The sequence below is a fragment of the Lytechinus pictus genome, chromosome 2 (assembly GCF_037042905.1).
Source record: "Lytechinus pictus isolate F3 Inbred chromosome 2, Lp3.0, whole genome shotgun sequence".
Classification (NCBI taxonomy): domain Eukaryota; kingdom Metazoa; phylum Echinodermata; class Echinoidea; order Temnopleuroida; family Toxopneustidae; genus Lytechinus; species Lytechinus pictus.
This window is the reverse complement of record NC_087246.1, coordinates 6741509-6754427: the sequence shown is the minus strand read 5'-3', so window position 1 is coordinate 6754427 and position 12919 is coordinate 6741509. Positions and strand designations below refer to the sequence as shown.

The following is a 12919-nucleotide window of genomic DNA, read 5'->3' as shown; positions in this document are numbered from 1 at the left end:
CTTTGCATACCCAGTTTGACAAAAATATATAGGCCTACCGAAGTGGCTGTATTTCTCACTTAAGAATTTTTTTTTCATTACAAGCATTAACACAAGTTGCCTTCTTTATACTTCAAAGCTCACTCTTCACGTTCAGGGGAAATCACCCGTGTCCTCGTCAGATCAGGGGCCCACAAAGCTTAGCAATGATCCTAAAGCATTTTTCTACGATTGATTCCATTGACTACAATGTAAGATCAATCGTAAAAATCAAGCATACGATCAATCACCAACCTCTGTGTTACGGGACCCAGGTTTGTTTGATAACTGTACATAATATATATATATATATACAGTGCGTCCCAGAAAAAACGAAACCGAGAGTTAGCGATGATTTATCATAACTTAATCATAAATAAAATAGACAAATGACCTACCAATGTAAAGCTTAGAATCTCCTCTTTCATCTGGTATAACTTAGATTATTCCTCATTCACGCATGATTGAGCAAAAACAATTCGAAGAAAGGATGCCAAAAACTCACTTGGCGGGGGGTATCTGAATTTCAAAAAGAAAATCACATGACTAAAAAGTTCAATATCTTCTCTTTTCTTTGATACCTAAATCACAGAAAATGGTCAAGTAGTAAAAAAGTTATGATCCCTCGAAACAATGCTTGTATTTCCATAATTTCATTGAATAAACGTGTTTTCACCGGTTTCCCACTGAAGCTATCGCACGGTAACAAAAGACTAAATGCATGGCTGAGCGTCAACAAAACGGAGTGTCGAGTGAGTTTGAACGCTAGCCTGTAAAACCTCTTCATTTTATGAAATTATTGAAATTCAAGCCTTATTTCAAATAACCAGAACTTTGTTATTTCTTGACCATTTTCTGTAATTGAGGTATCAAATTAAAGAGCAGATATTTAACTTTTTAAAAATGTGGTTTTCTTTTTAAAACCCAGATACGGCCCGCCAAGTGACTTTTTGGTACCCCCTTTTCAAATTGTTTTTGCTCACTCATGCGTGAATGAGAAATAATCTAAGTAATTTCAGATGAAAGGGGAGATTCTAAGCTTTAAAATGGTAGGTCATTTGTCTATTGTATTTGCGATTAAGTTATGATAAATCATCGATAAATCTCGGTTTCGTTTTTTGTGGGACGCACTGTATATATCTTTTTTTTAGTTCCTGCTTTCTTGAACGGTTTTCATGAATTCCTTGTTTTTCTCTCTGAGCCATTGGTTCTCTTTTTACACAACCTCTCGTGGATGTGCCTTATCAAATTGATTAAACATTTCAATTTCATAACATTTAAAAAAAATTACCTTATCTATTTCATGTAGTAGACTAGAGCCTACACTAATAAAAAAATAGGCAGTACAATGAATATGAAAAATTATCTGAGAATAAAAAAATTACCAGTCATGACATTAAAACAATGTAACTTGATGATTATACAATGATGAATATTTATCTGAAGGGATATTGCCAATTATCATAGATCATGTAGATAATTCATAATAAATTTTGATATAAAAATTGTTGAAACTTTTGTGGGCCCTAGCGCCATGAGCATCTTCAGATGGTATTTACACTTTTTGAAATAACACCCTTATTGCTATTATATTATTATTGTAAAAACATAGTGTAATTAGAGAAAAAATTATAGCCTGTTACAAAAATTGCAAGTTGCAAAATATAAAGGAAATTTGCAATGAATTGAAATGACATGAAGCATATAATAGCAAAGAGGTTTTGAGTAAAATAATGTAATAGAACTCTACACTTAATGAGTAAATTATGTGTAAAAATGAAGTACAGAAAAATGAGTAAACATTTAGCAAAACTGCATGTCACCTCAAAGTTCATAGAACGTTATTTAGTGAATCTAAACATTCTTTGCCGTGTATGTAAATGTGTACTCCATCCACAACGATATCAAATCAGCTTGCTTTGTGTTTATTGATTGATAGTTGATCTTTTTTCATATTTTTCTAATTTCCAATTTATCTAGATGGATTAAGCAATTCCACATTAAGGAGGGCTGAACGTTGGAAAGTGCGACAAGTCCACCCCAACAAAAAATGATTTGAATAAAAAAAGAAAAATCCAACAAGCACAGCACTGAAAATTTCATCAAAATTTGATGTAAAAGAAGAAAGTTATGACATCTTAAAGTTTCACTTTAATTTTACAAAACAGTTATATGCACATCCTGGTTGGTACGTGATGACGTCATTCACTCACTATTTCTTTTGGATTTTATTATATGAAATATTCTAATTATCTCCTCATTGTCAAGTGAACCTCCCTGAACATGTGGAATTAGCATTGTTTAATACTATATGATTCAGTAAAGTCGGTCCCTATGGTCAAATCTGTAAAAAATGAAATATTGTATTATTCAAACAATAAAAAACAAAAGAAGTAGTGAGTGATGGACATTATAGACTGACTCATTTGCATGTCACTGAGTTGTGCATATCACCGTTTCTTATTTTACATCCAATTTTGATGAAATTTTCAGCATTATGCTAGTTTGATTTTTTTCTATTTATTCAAATCAACATTTTGCTGGGGTGGACTTGACCTTTAAACATGTAATCAGAGCCCCATACAAATCCATATTGTCAGAAATCACATATCCTGAATATTCACAATAAAATACATTTGAGAAATTTAATTCAGCAAAATGACTCTAAGACTTTTAAAGAGTGACAAATTTGCCAATAATGTATGTCTATTTTCTGCATGACCTCACAGATCAGTTATGTTTGAACACAGAGGTTGGTCAGAACTGTAAGTGTAGGAACGTTTTGACCTGGCAGTGTTGCCAGAAACCTCCAAGTGAAGAAGTTATGATGTTTGGGTTTGGGCGAAACTTACCTTTTTGTGTTTGTTTTTTATAGCATGTGCAGATTCAGTCAGTATTATTACCAACATTATCAAAGGACGATCTTCATCATCATCATCATCATCATCACTATCACCACCACCACAAAAACCACCACAACCATTGGCGGCGGAAGCCAAACAATTTAGGGGGGACCACCAAATATTTTTGACAAGCAAAAAAAAAATTATATATCAACCAAAATTTTATGGGGGACCGACAAAAAAATTTGACAAGCAAAAAAAAAAAAAGAAAAAAAAAAAAAGAAGGTCATCAACGAAAAATTTAGGGGGGGATCGTCCCACCCACCTCAAATTTAGGGGGGACACGTCCCCCCCGCTTCCGCCGCCTATGACCACAACTACTGTCATTGCTAATTGATTAATTAATTTTCATAATGATTTGGAAATTTTTATTCAAGAGATGATTATAAAAAATGTTGATGACCTGTTCTGGAGTTCATTTTTTTGTATCCTGTCAATATCATTATTACTATATTTTATACCACTTAAAATAATCCACTCTTGAAAATAAAAAGGAGTAAAATATTGGACAGAGATAAAAAGAAAAAAATTATAAAAGATGTACTATTTCTGGAGTTTTGTTGTTGGTGAAATATTAAGGGCCCATCTTTTCAGAAATATACAATATTGTGAAGGGATAAGTAATATATTCCTAAGTCAGCCATGCATCGTAATTGTTGATATCAACACTTGGTATTTGTTATTTTCAAACATCACAATAACTCAAAAGAATTGAAAACTGCCAACAAATTTCTGCACAAACATCATAATTGCACAATAAAAGCGCCTGCAGCTTGATGCACCTTTCAATCTCTCAACCATAAATTTGTAAAAAGCCACAATAAAGCACAAGTGGTGAATGTGCTGTGCCAGAGAAAAAAAAGTACACCAAGAAACCACCCATGTGAAGGCAAGAGCCTCGTTCACAGGAAACCTTCTATGTGAAATACGAAACTCTTTGACAAAAGAATACTTTGTATTGTTGTTCCTGGCAATTTATTACTCTATGAACACATGGGAATGTCTGTTTTCAAATTCAACATCATATCACACAATCAATTTTGATCACATAGTTGTCAATCAAAGTCTTTATACATGCTACACTGTGATTTATTGACTAACCACAAATAACATAGTTTTTGTGAAATAATCATGTAATATTTCTACATCAATTGTCTTTAAATAAATGATATTATCATATAAAAATGTACAGATATACACAATTATTATCTTAAAAATTTGATTATCAAATTAAATCATCATGATCGATATATTTCAATCAATAAACCAAAAATCTCATATAAATACATAGCACACTTTGTTCATTTTGCAAAGGCAAAGATTGTCATCATCCTAATAATGAAATAAAATAATCTTATATCCTCTTATATGTATTCAATGATTATACACTAATGGTACACACATATTTCTGTAATAAATAAAGGCACCAAACAGTGCTATATACAGCAATGGCATCTTAAGTTGTATGAAATAAACACATTATAAATGAAAACATAAAAAAAAATGAAGATTTGATCTTTTAATAAAAACAAACTATTAATTTGTTTCAGAAAGAACAAAATGACATAAAAACAAAATATACATACTGTGTTTTGTCATGTGTACAGACTAAGAATTTTGTCAACCTGATTTAAAACATTTAAAAGTCTTTGAGAATAAATTAATTAAGAAAAAGGTGAATACTATTTAAATCGACCATGATTGCTAGGAAATGATTGAATCTATAGATTTGTATACACAATCGATACATGCTAGTAAATATGATATATATTGTCATATATTTGAACTTAAAATAGTTTTAAAAATGTAGAACAGAAAGAGAATAAAACTAAAATACACATATTTTTTCTAAAAATATCATAGAAAAGGCACAGCATTAACAGTCAGTCAAACCTTTTTGAAAGAGCATCATCACACTTTAATATACACATTGATCAACTTTGGGTTGTTTCATGTATTTCCATGGCACTTTGTGACTTCAAATAATGTAAATATTGATAATTGTTAAATTTTTAAATTTTGTTTACTCATAAATCTATACTTATAATATCTATGCTGTTGCCTGACAGGCAGATGTTCATTGAGATTTTAAGGTACATGTATGTCAATTTCCATTCTGCCCTTTGTCAGATGCATATAAATTGAAAATTACCCTAATGTGTAACCTACTGCCCTTCTGCCAGCTAAGTGGTGATTTTATGATCATGGGCAACAGGGCAGACTTCCAAGTAAACATGTACAAACATATTTTTTTTTATACAAGATTATATTTTGAAATAGATAATTAGACAAATTTTGTTGACATATATGACTTGACGAGGGATTACCTAAGAATTTATGTCCTAAATACCGGTACTCCCAGAGTACACAGCAATATGTCATTTATAAACAAATAAGCTAATTACATTGATGCATCAACAAAATAACTATATAAAAAAACTGCCCATATCATGAATACGGATTGAACTCATATCAAAATCAAATTATTATTGAGCATCTCAATTTGACAATATCAAAAAAATAATCAGAAAAGAGTGTTTGTGTTGATAAAGTGTGAAGCAAGCATAATGCTTGCTGAATAGTTTTACTCATTACTTAAGGTGCCTGCATAGCAATCAACATCACAAAGTTAAACCTATGCATTGTTTGTTTTATAAAACAGGTCAACAATATGAATATATGGCAGAAATATTGGTTGCAAATCAGAACATTTAGAATTACACAGTCCAGAATTAAGCTAGGCTGTAAACTTCTTTTATAACATTATTATCAGAGTGTATCCAAAAAAATGATGGGTGTCCTTGTGTGTGCAAACTTAAGAGTCATTGCTTCCTAGCCCTCTAGCATGGGCATATGAATCCACGCTCATCTAATACCCGGTTTGTATGTCTAATGAATGAATATAGACCACATTTTATGCCTTTTTTGTGGTGCACTTTTGCACTCAGGTGAATGTTAGCGCAGAAATAAAGCATTTACAAGTGACTCATTTGATTGGCTACACTTTCAAACCTTTTTGATAAGTTCTAGCAAAAGTATAAACAGAGAGTTTCAATAGTTTTACAGACCTTTAAATACATTATTTGCAGTGCAGTTTATGTCAGAAACTGAGTGTTTTCATGACTTAATTTTTTCATACATTTTAGAGCATTTATGTGTATGACAGTAAATGAGATTTAAATAACAAATAAGTTCATTTTGTGCAAATGGTTTGAATTGTAAGATTAAAAGACAGCTTTTGAAATTAAAATCAACTTTGAACATTATAAAGATCAAGTTCAACTATGAAAGTTGAACAACCAAGGTAAAAAAAAATCCTTAAAACATTCAGATAATGCAAATGAAACAAATGTGTTGAAAATCTTTGATTTTACAATAATGATATCATGAATAGAGACAGGAAAACACAAAAAGTTACAATTTCATTGGATTTAAACAAAACACTTGTCAAATGTAGTCATATATGTGAATATTTCTTCACTCTATAAACTTAGAAGGATATGCCATATTCTATAGCATTCCTCTACTCAAAGATAGGTATTAATCTATACAATTTCACTACAAATTGTTCAATTCAATAAAAATAAATGTTTTCTTTGTTCAGCTTTTCCACATACATGTATGTAAGCTTGTTCTACTATTTGAAGAACAGTTATTGAATATTATTCTGAGGAATACTGAATTGAATAGCTGACAGTGTTGAAGGCATAAAGCATTCTGGTCATTAGCATATATTGGAGTAAACTGAACTAGGTATGACTTGGATGGATTAACTTGGACATTGCTGGATTATGCTAGATAGAAGATCCCTGATACTAGTAGACACTGTTCTCACTATTGTCCTAAAACTAGATTACTGGAAACTAGCTAAGTGGAAATTAATTTAACGTGTAATGAAAAATGGTCGAAGCGATCTGCCAAACCAGTTCAGAAAGCCACCTCGCTATGTAGTTTTGAAGATCGCTTTGCCTCATTAAACTGGTTTTAGCGTAATTGAGGACACAACCGTTCGGTTTCAAATTTCGCGATAAACATGTCACCCCACTTAGAGTGTTCCCATAGCAACAAGACCGCTTTTCGTGAAGTGGTTTTGAAAACCACTTTCGTGTGATCAAGTGGGAAAGTTAGCAAAGCGATCTTCCAAACTGGTTTCCTGAACCAATTTCCAGTAAACCAGTTTTAGAAAGTATAATGAGAACAGTGTCGTAGTTAATGTTATGGTGTCACTGCAATTGACTTGAAATCTTATAATCAAATACAAATTTGCAATTGATTGCAGGACAACTCCTTGCATAAAAAATCGGCCAATTAGATTTGCTTGTGACATATGGTTTATAAGTTGCATATTTGTGACTGATATTTGTAATCAATTGGAAATAAATTTCTTGAAACACATCACTGGAAAACCTGACTGAGTTGATATAGATAATATGGAAAGTTGCTTCCTGCAAACTGTCATGGCAAGACAAAAAGTTTATCGAAAAAATAGCAGAAGAAATATTACAAAATATTCGTAAAGGTTTGAGGAAAATCCATCAAAGAAGAAAAAGTGATTCAAATTTTAATTATTTCATTTGTGATATCATATGCGATCAGACTTTGTGCATATCGTAGGGGAAAAATCAATAAAATGTCATTTTCTCAGAAAATTTAAAATGGGTTTTATAGTACCTTTCAGTGCATCAATAGAAACATCATTTCACACCCACTCCTACGAAGGAAAAAAAAATCATTATGAACCACTAAAAATTGAAATTTATGCATTTAAATTACATAACATAAGGGGCAGCTGCTGATACATGATGTCACAAATCCAAAAATTAAAGTTTGAGTAACTTTCTTTATCGTTGATGTATTTTCCTCAAACCTTCACAAATATTTGTTTATTATTTTTTCTGTTATTTTTACAACAAACTTTTCGTCAGGGTGAACTTTCCCTTTAAGAGTCCTTCCTGGACACTGTACAGTCAGGTTTGCTGAGCACTGATATCTGACACGCAACATTGTTCTTCAGTGTTTTTCTCTTCTTTGGAGGCAGTTGTCTGAAAATTCTTTAAGGCACAGGTGATGTTGGTGTGGAGTGTGAAAGTTTATTGTAAGCTCGTTCCACTCTCATTAGCTCCTACAGAAAAATAAGAAAGAAAAATAATTATAAATTTAAATGTAAAAATCTCAATGAATTATCAATGAATGTAAAATATTAGTCTTAAGTTGGCTATAAAAGTCATCCAGTCGAAAAGGTCAGAAACTTAAACAAAGGTTATTCTGACAATCTAATTCCTGTCTGACATAGTAACAATTGACATAAGCAAAGTTCATTGCTAACAATGTAAGTGTATTCATTAATTTGTTTTCATGTGATAAACCCCCAAAACTCTTGGAACTGAGTATAAAATACTGCAAATACCCAGGCTACACTACCAAAATAACCAAGCTATTATTGTATTCCTCTTACATCCGTTTCATAAAGCTGTTCATAAGTTAAGAGTGACTTTAAGAACGGCTGGTGACCCTTTCTTATGGCCAATGAATCTACCGTTTGCCACAAGAAAGGATCACTAGTTGTTCTTAAAGTTGCTCTTAACTTACTAAGAGCTTTATGAAACACCCACCTGTTGCTCATCTTATGAAAAAAAAACCACAATATAAAAACACAGAGGCATTTAAAAGTCTTATGTCTCATTGCCAGATATTTTTGTTTCTGTCCATTTTGTAACATGGAGACTCGTAGGAAATAAACCCTACTGTCTACCTTGGTTTGTTGGGTAAGGGCTCCTTCCAGTCTGACATTCTCTGCTGTTTTCTGACTCATGAGGGCAGCATTTTCCCTGCATCTCTCCTCAGCTACCCACAGCTGGCGCTCTAGTAGTTTGACTTTCTGATCTAACCGATACAGCTGCTGATCTTTCTCTTCAAGCTAAAAAGAAGGGGTATGGAAGTAGACAGATATATTGGGAAAAATTTATCAAAGTAAATAACCACAGATAGAAATGTACATTTTTAAACAAAACACACGACTTAATCAGACTCAGTGTTTGTGTATGATTAAAAAACCCACTACAATTTTAAACCTGAAGGGGGTTCAAGCCTCCAACGATTGAAGCCATTATATTATGCTACTCTTATGAATATTTCTCATTTGCACTTAGATATAAACAGTGCATATGTATTAAATGCCTTAAAAATAACCAGATTATCATTATAATCTTAATTTCATCTTTTGTGACTTGATAGTGCGTTGATTAGCACTCAATGAAATAAATGAATGAAAAATTATTGTAAAGACAAATAAAGTTTCAAGAACAGGCTTTCTTGTATATGAACATGCCGATAATTTGACTGACCTGTAAGCTTTTCTGAAAGCTTGAATCCCCTCCATCAAAACTGTTGTCCAATCTATTAGCTTGTTTGAGAGTGGTATTTTCAATCCTTAGCTGTTTAACTCTATCCTGGAGATGACGTAGGAGTTTGTTAGTACCAGTCTCACCAGATCCTACAGATGATGATGGGGTAGATGTTCCAAGCTACCAAAAATAACAACAATTACAGTATTTTTAATACATGGACACTCCCTAATGTATACACAAAAGTTTTAAGATATTCTCTCTGGGACCAGTTGTGAAAAGGCTTTAGGCCAAACAAAAGTATTAATATAAAACACAACTAGATATTCAACACTCAGAAATACTTATATGAGATGTGCAAATTATAATTTTTTTTCCTTTTGTTTAAATGCAAGTCTGTCTGCAATGGGTCCCAGTATATAAACTTGATCACATAGGAATAGCAGTGTACATATATCTTCTCCACTCACATACCAAATCATTAATTAAGTTGCAATAGAAAAATATGAAGTTTTTAATGAGTAGTAAATAAAGTGAGATATGATTAAACTATATTGAAAAGATCTAAATATGACATGCTAATGAATGAACACATTTAAGACAATGTTTTTTTGTCATAATGTTAAACTTAACATCAGAGGGGCATTTCATAAATATTATAAGCAATGACTAAATTGTCAGCTCTGACGAGGTCAATGAAATCCATGGGTTTGATTGACTAAGAGGCATTGATCTCTATCTGTTACTATGGTAACTTTCAGAGCTAACAAACTTTATGAATTGGTGCCCAGAATTCTTTTGAATTTGAAAACCGTCATCTAATACTTACTGCTGAGTTCCTCAATCTTGAATCTGAAAGGCTTCCTTTGAATGACCCACTCCCACTGTGCGATTCCTCCAATCTTCTGAAGAAAATAAAGAAAGAAAAGGATACCGATTAAATCGAAATTGAATTAAGAAATAAAAAGAGACATTAAAATCAGTAAATAATCTTAATATGATTGATATTATTCAAATGATACATGTATGTATGACTTAGAAGAGCTTCCATTTTAACAAAAATATACTAAAAATATACTGATGTAATTCAATTATTCAATCATATAAGCACGTATTTGAATACACTTTTATTTCACATCATTTTCTTTGAATAAAAAGTTTTTCTAATTAAAAAAATAAAACTGAACAAAAAAACAATGCTTACACTTCCAGCTCTTTATTGAGTTCATCTTCAAACTTCCTAGCCATCTTGAGGGCAGTCTCTTCCTTCCAGGCGGCCATATTGGATTGAATCTGACGTAGTTCCTCATCTTTATTCATTAGCTCCTGCTGGAGGGTCTTCTCAGAGTCCCGGAGTACCCCCAAGGAGCGCTGGAGCCGGTCTAGCTCAACGTCTCTCTCCTGGAAGAAAAAGTCAGTAATCATTTATCAATTTCACTACTAGACCTCGCTGCTAATATTCATAGAAAACTATGCATTAAATTGTGAATAAAAGAGTAACGAAAAACAATTTGAATGAAGATAAGGTAAAACAGAATTTCAAAGAATATCAATTTCATTCAGCAAACTTGAAACATGGTCAAACAGTCTTGAAAAACACCTTCCGAAGTAAATTCTGATGATATATAGGCCTAACTTGAGACTTTTTGTATGAAAATAAGATCTATGTTACAGTGATGAGGAATTTAATAACATAGGAAACATATGAATACCCTTCATTAACTATTTTGGTTTGCCACTAAGAAAACAACATGGTGGCGTATTCTTGTAATGATTCATATAAGAATATGCCAATTAGGATATGCATCCCGTTTGATTTGTTTCAAATGGTTAAATATAAAATAGGAAAACTACTTACACCTTCAAATATTTGAGCCTTTTCTCTTCCCATGGATTCAACAAGCTTCTTCACTTCATTATCCTGTATAGGAGAAGACAGAGTTAAGAGACGGGTAATAGAAACACAAGGAAAAATGGATAGGTGAAGATCAGTGAGAAAAAATGATAAGAAAAGATAAAGAAAGGACAGAAAGTGTGAAAATTGTGTTCGGTAATCCCAAAGTGGCAAATATAGAGAGAGAGAGAGAGAGAAGGTAAAAGATTGGGAGAGATGCAGATACATGGATCTTCAAAAGACTATATCTTTACAACTTTATGACTGAAGAATCTAAGTTTGAAAATATTGGTGATCTCAAATGTAGAGGAAAAATTCAATTTCTAAGATTTAAATCAGCGCTAAGTCTATTGGAAACATGTGCTAAGGAGATGCAATATTTGTAAGATTGACAACATCTTGGTTTCAAAATGAACAGACACCTTTAATATTTTTTTGTGATACTATAAAGGAATATAGTAGCTCTAAACTCTACATATTGTTTCATTAATCCAGTACCCTGTAATAGAAAATACAAGATCAATTGTATCATTGTTTTACAATTACAAGGCCCTGATAAATAAGTAAAAGCTGCTATAGGCATAACACGGACCAACATACTAAATAATGTACCAATGTCAGGCAAATCTAAAGTAATCCCATACCTTTTCTCTGTTTGCCCTTGTGGTAGCTCTCCTTTGTTTCTCTAAGTCATCTCGTAATGATTTGATATAGTTCCTGAGATCATCATTGGTAGCTTTAAGGTTTGAGATAGCTGCCATGAGCTGAGTACGACCAGGACTGTTGAAGGATGCTTGTTTGGAAGAACCGGTCTGAGATGGCGAGTCTGCTTTCATATTTCTTGAGCTAAATATTAATTTGACATATGCAAGTTTTTATTACGGATATATGCTTTCCTGTCTATGTATTCACTGTTCATGTGTTTCAGAAAAGTAATCTACTGCAATCATTTTTTATAATTCCGACAACAGCTATAAGATGTTCTACCGTTTGCTTGCTTACAATCAATCTTGTAGATAGACAATGCTGATTACACTCTCCTACAGAATTGGTTGATTTGAGTTTATTTAGCAGAATTATATCCTATGTCCATGAAAGTTGGTCCAGGAAACCATAGGAGTATTGTAAATCAAACTACATATATATTTTTGCTCAGGTATGGTTGTTATGACCTTTGATCTACAGACCTAAAAATGCCCAAAAGTCTGTCAAAGGCTGTCCAAAGTGTCTAAATAGCATGTTGTGTATTAATTTGAGCACCCAGCATACAAAAAAAGAGAGATGAAACACCAACAAATTGAGCAATCATGAGGGCTAAGGATTGGAAATTAATGATGAGAGTTGAGACTGATAATATCTTCTACTAGTATGTCACAGTGTATTAGTGAGGGAAGCAATCATCATTATCTACCTGAACAGAGGTACTTTTCGGGGTGTTGATCCCACCAGATTGGATGTTTTCCGACACTCTTCATTTAGTTCCATAACAATGCTTCTATAGCTCTGGTCTAAACTGCTCTGACTGGATGATGAATCCCGTTGTTTCTGACGGTAACCTTTGACCTCTGTTCTTAGCTGGGTCAATTCATCATCTTGCTGTTTGAGCTTTTGCTGCAGCTTTTCTGTTTCTCTTGTTTTCTCCTGCAAAAAAGATAAAGAAAAATCCTCAAATTATAGATACTGATTATAACAACAAAACAATTAAACAATAAAACTTTATCGGAAGCTAAGCCTAGCTTTCAAAAAAGGGCATTATGAGT

The 12919-nt window shown here is 32.5% G+C and overlaps 1 protein-coding gene across 1 annotated transcript in view; it reads right to left on the bottom strand.

Moving 5' to 3' along the window:
• Positions 1-3872: 3872 nt before the first annotated feature.
• LOC129254925 (uncharacterized) overlaps positions 3873-12919 on the bottom strand; it is a 34812-nt gene continuing 25765 nt past the window's right edge. Inside the window, exons 14-21 of the mRNA XM_054893468.2 lie at positions 12571-12800; positions 11804-12005; positions 11124-11186; positions 10470-10666; positions 10095-10170; positions 9266-9445; positions 8674-8838; positions 3873-8043 (exon numbers count right to left, since the gene is read on the bottom strand). Coding sequence (XP_054749443.2) covers positions 7975-8043; positions 8674-8838; positions 9266-9445; positions 10095-10170; positions 10470-10666; positions 11124-11186; positions 11804-12005; positions 12571-12800 — 1182 coding nt within the window. The 3' untranslated portion in view covers positions 3873-7974. The remainder of the gene's footprint in view (positions 8044-8673; positions 8839-9265; positions 9446-10094; positions 10171-10469; positions 10667-11123; positions 11187-11803; positions 12006-12570; positions 12801-12919) is intronic.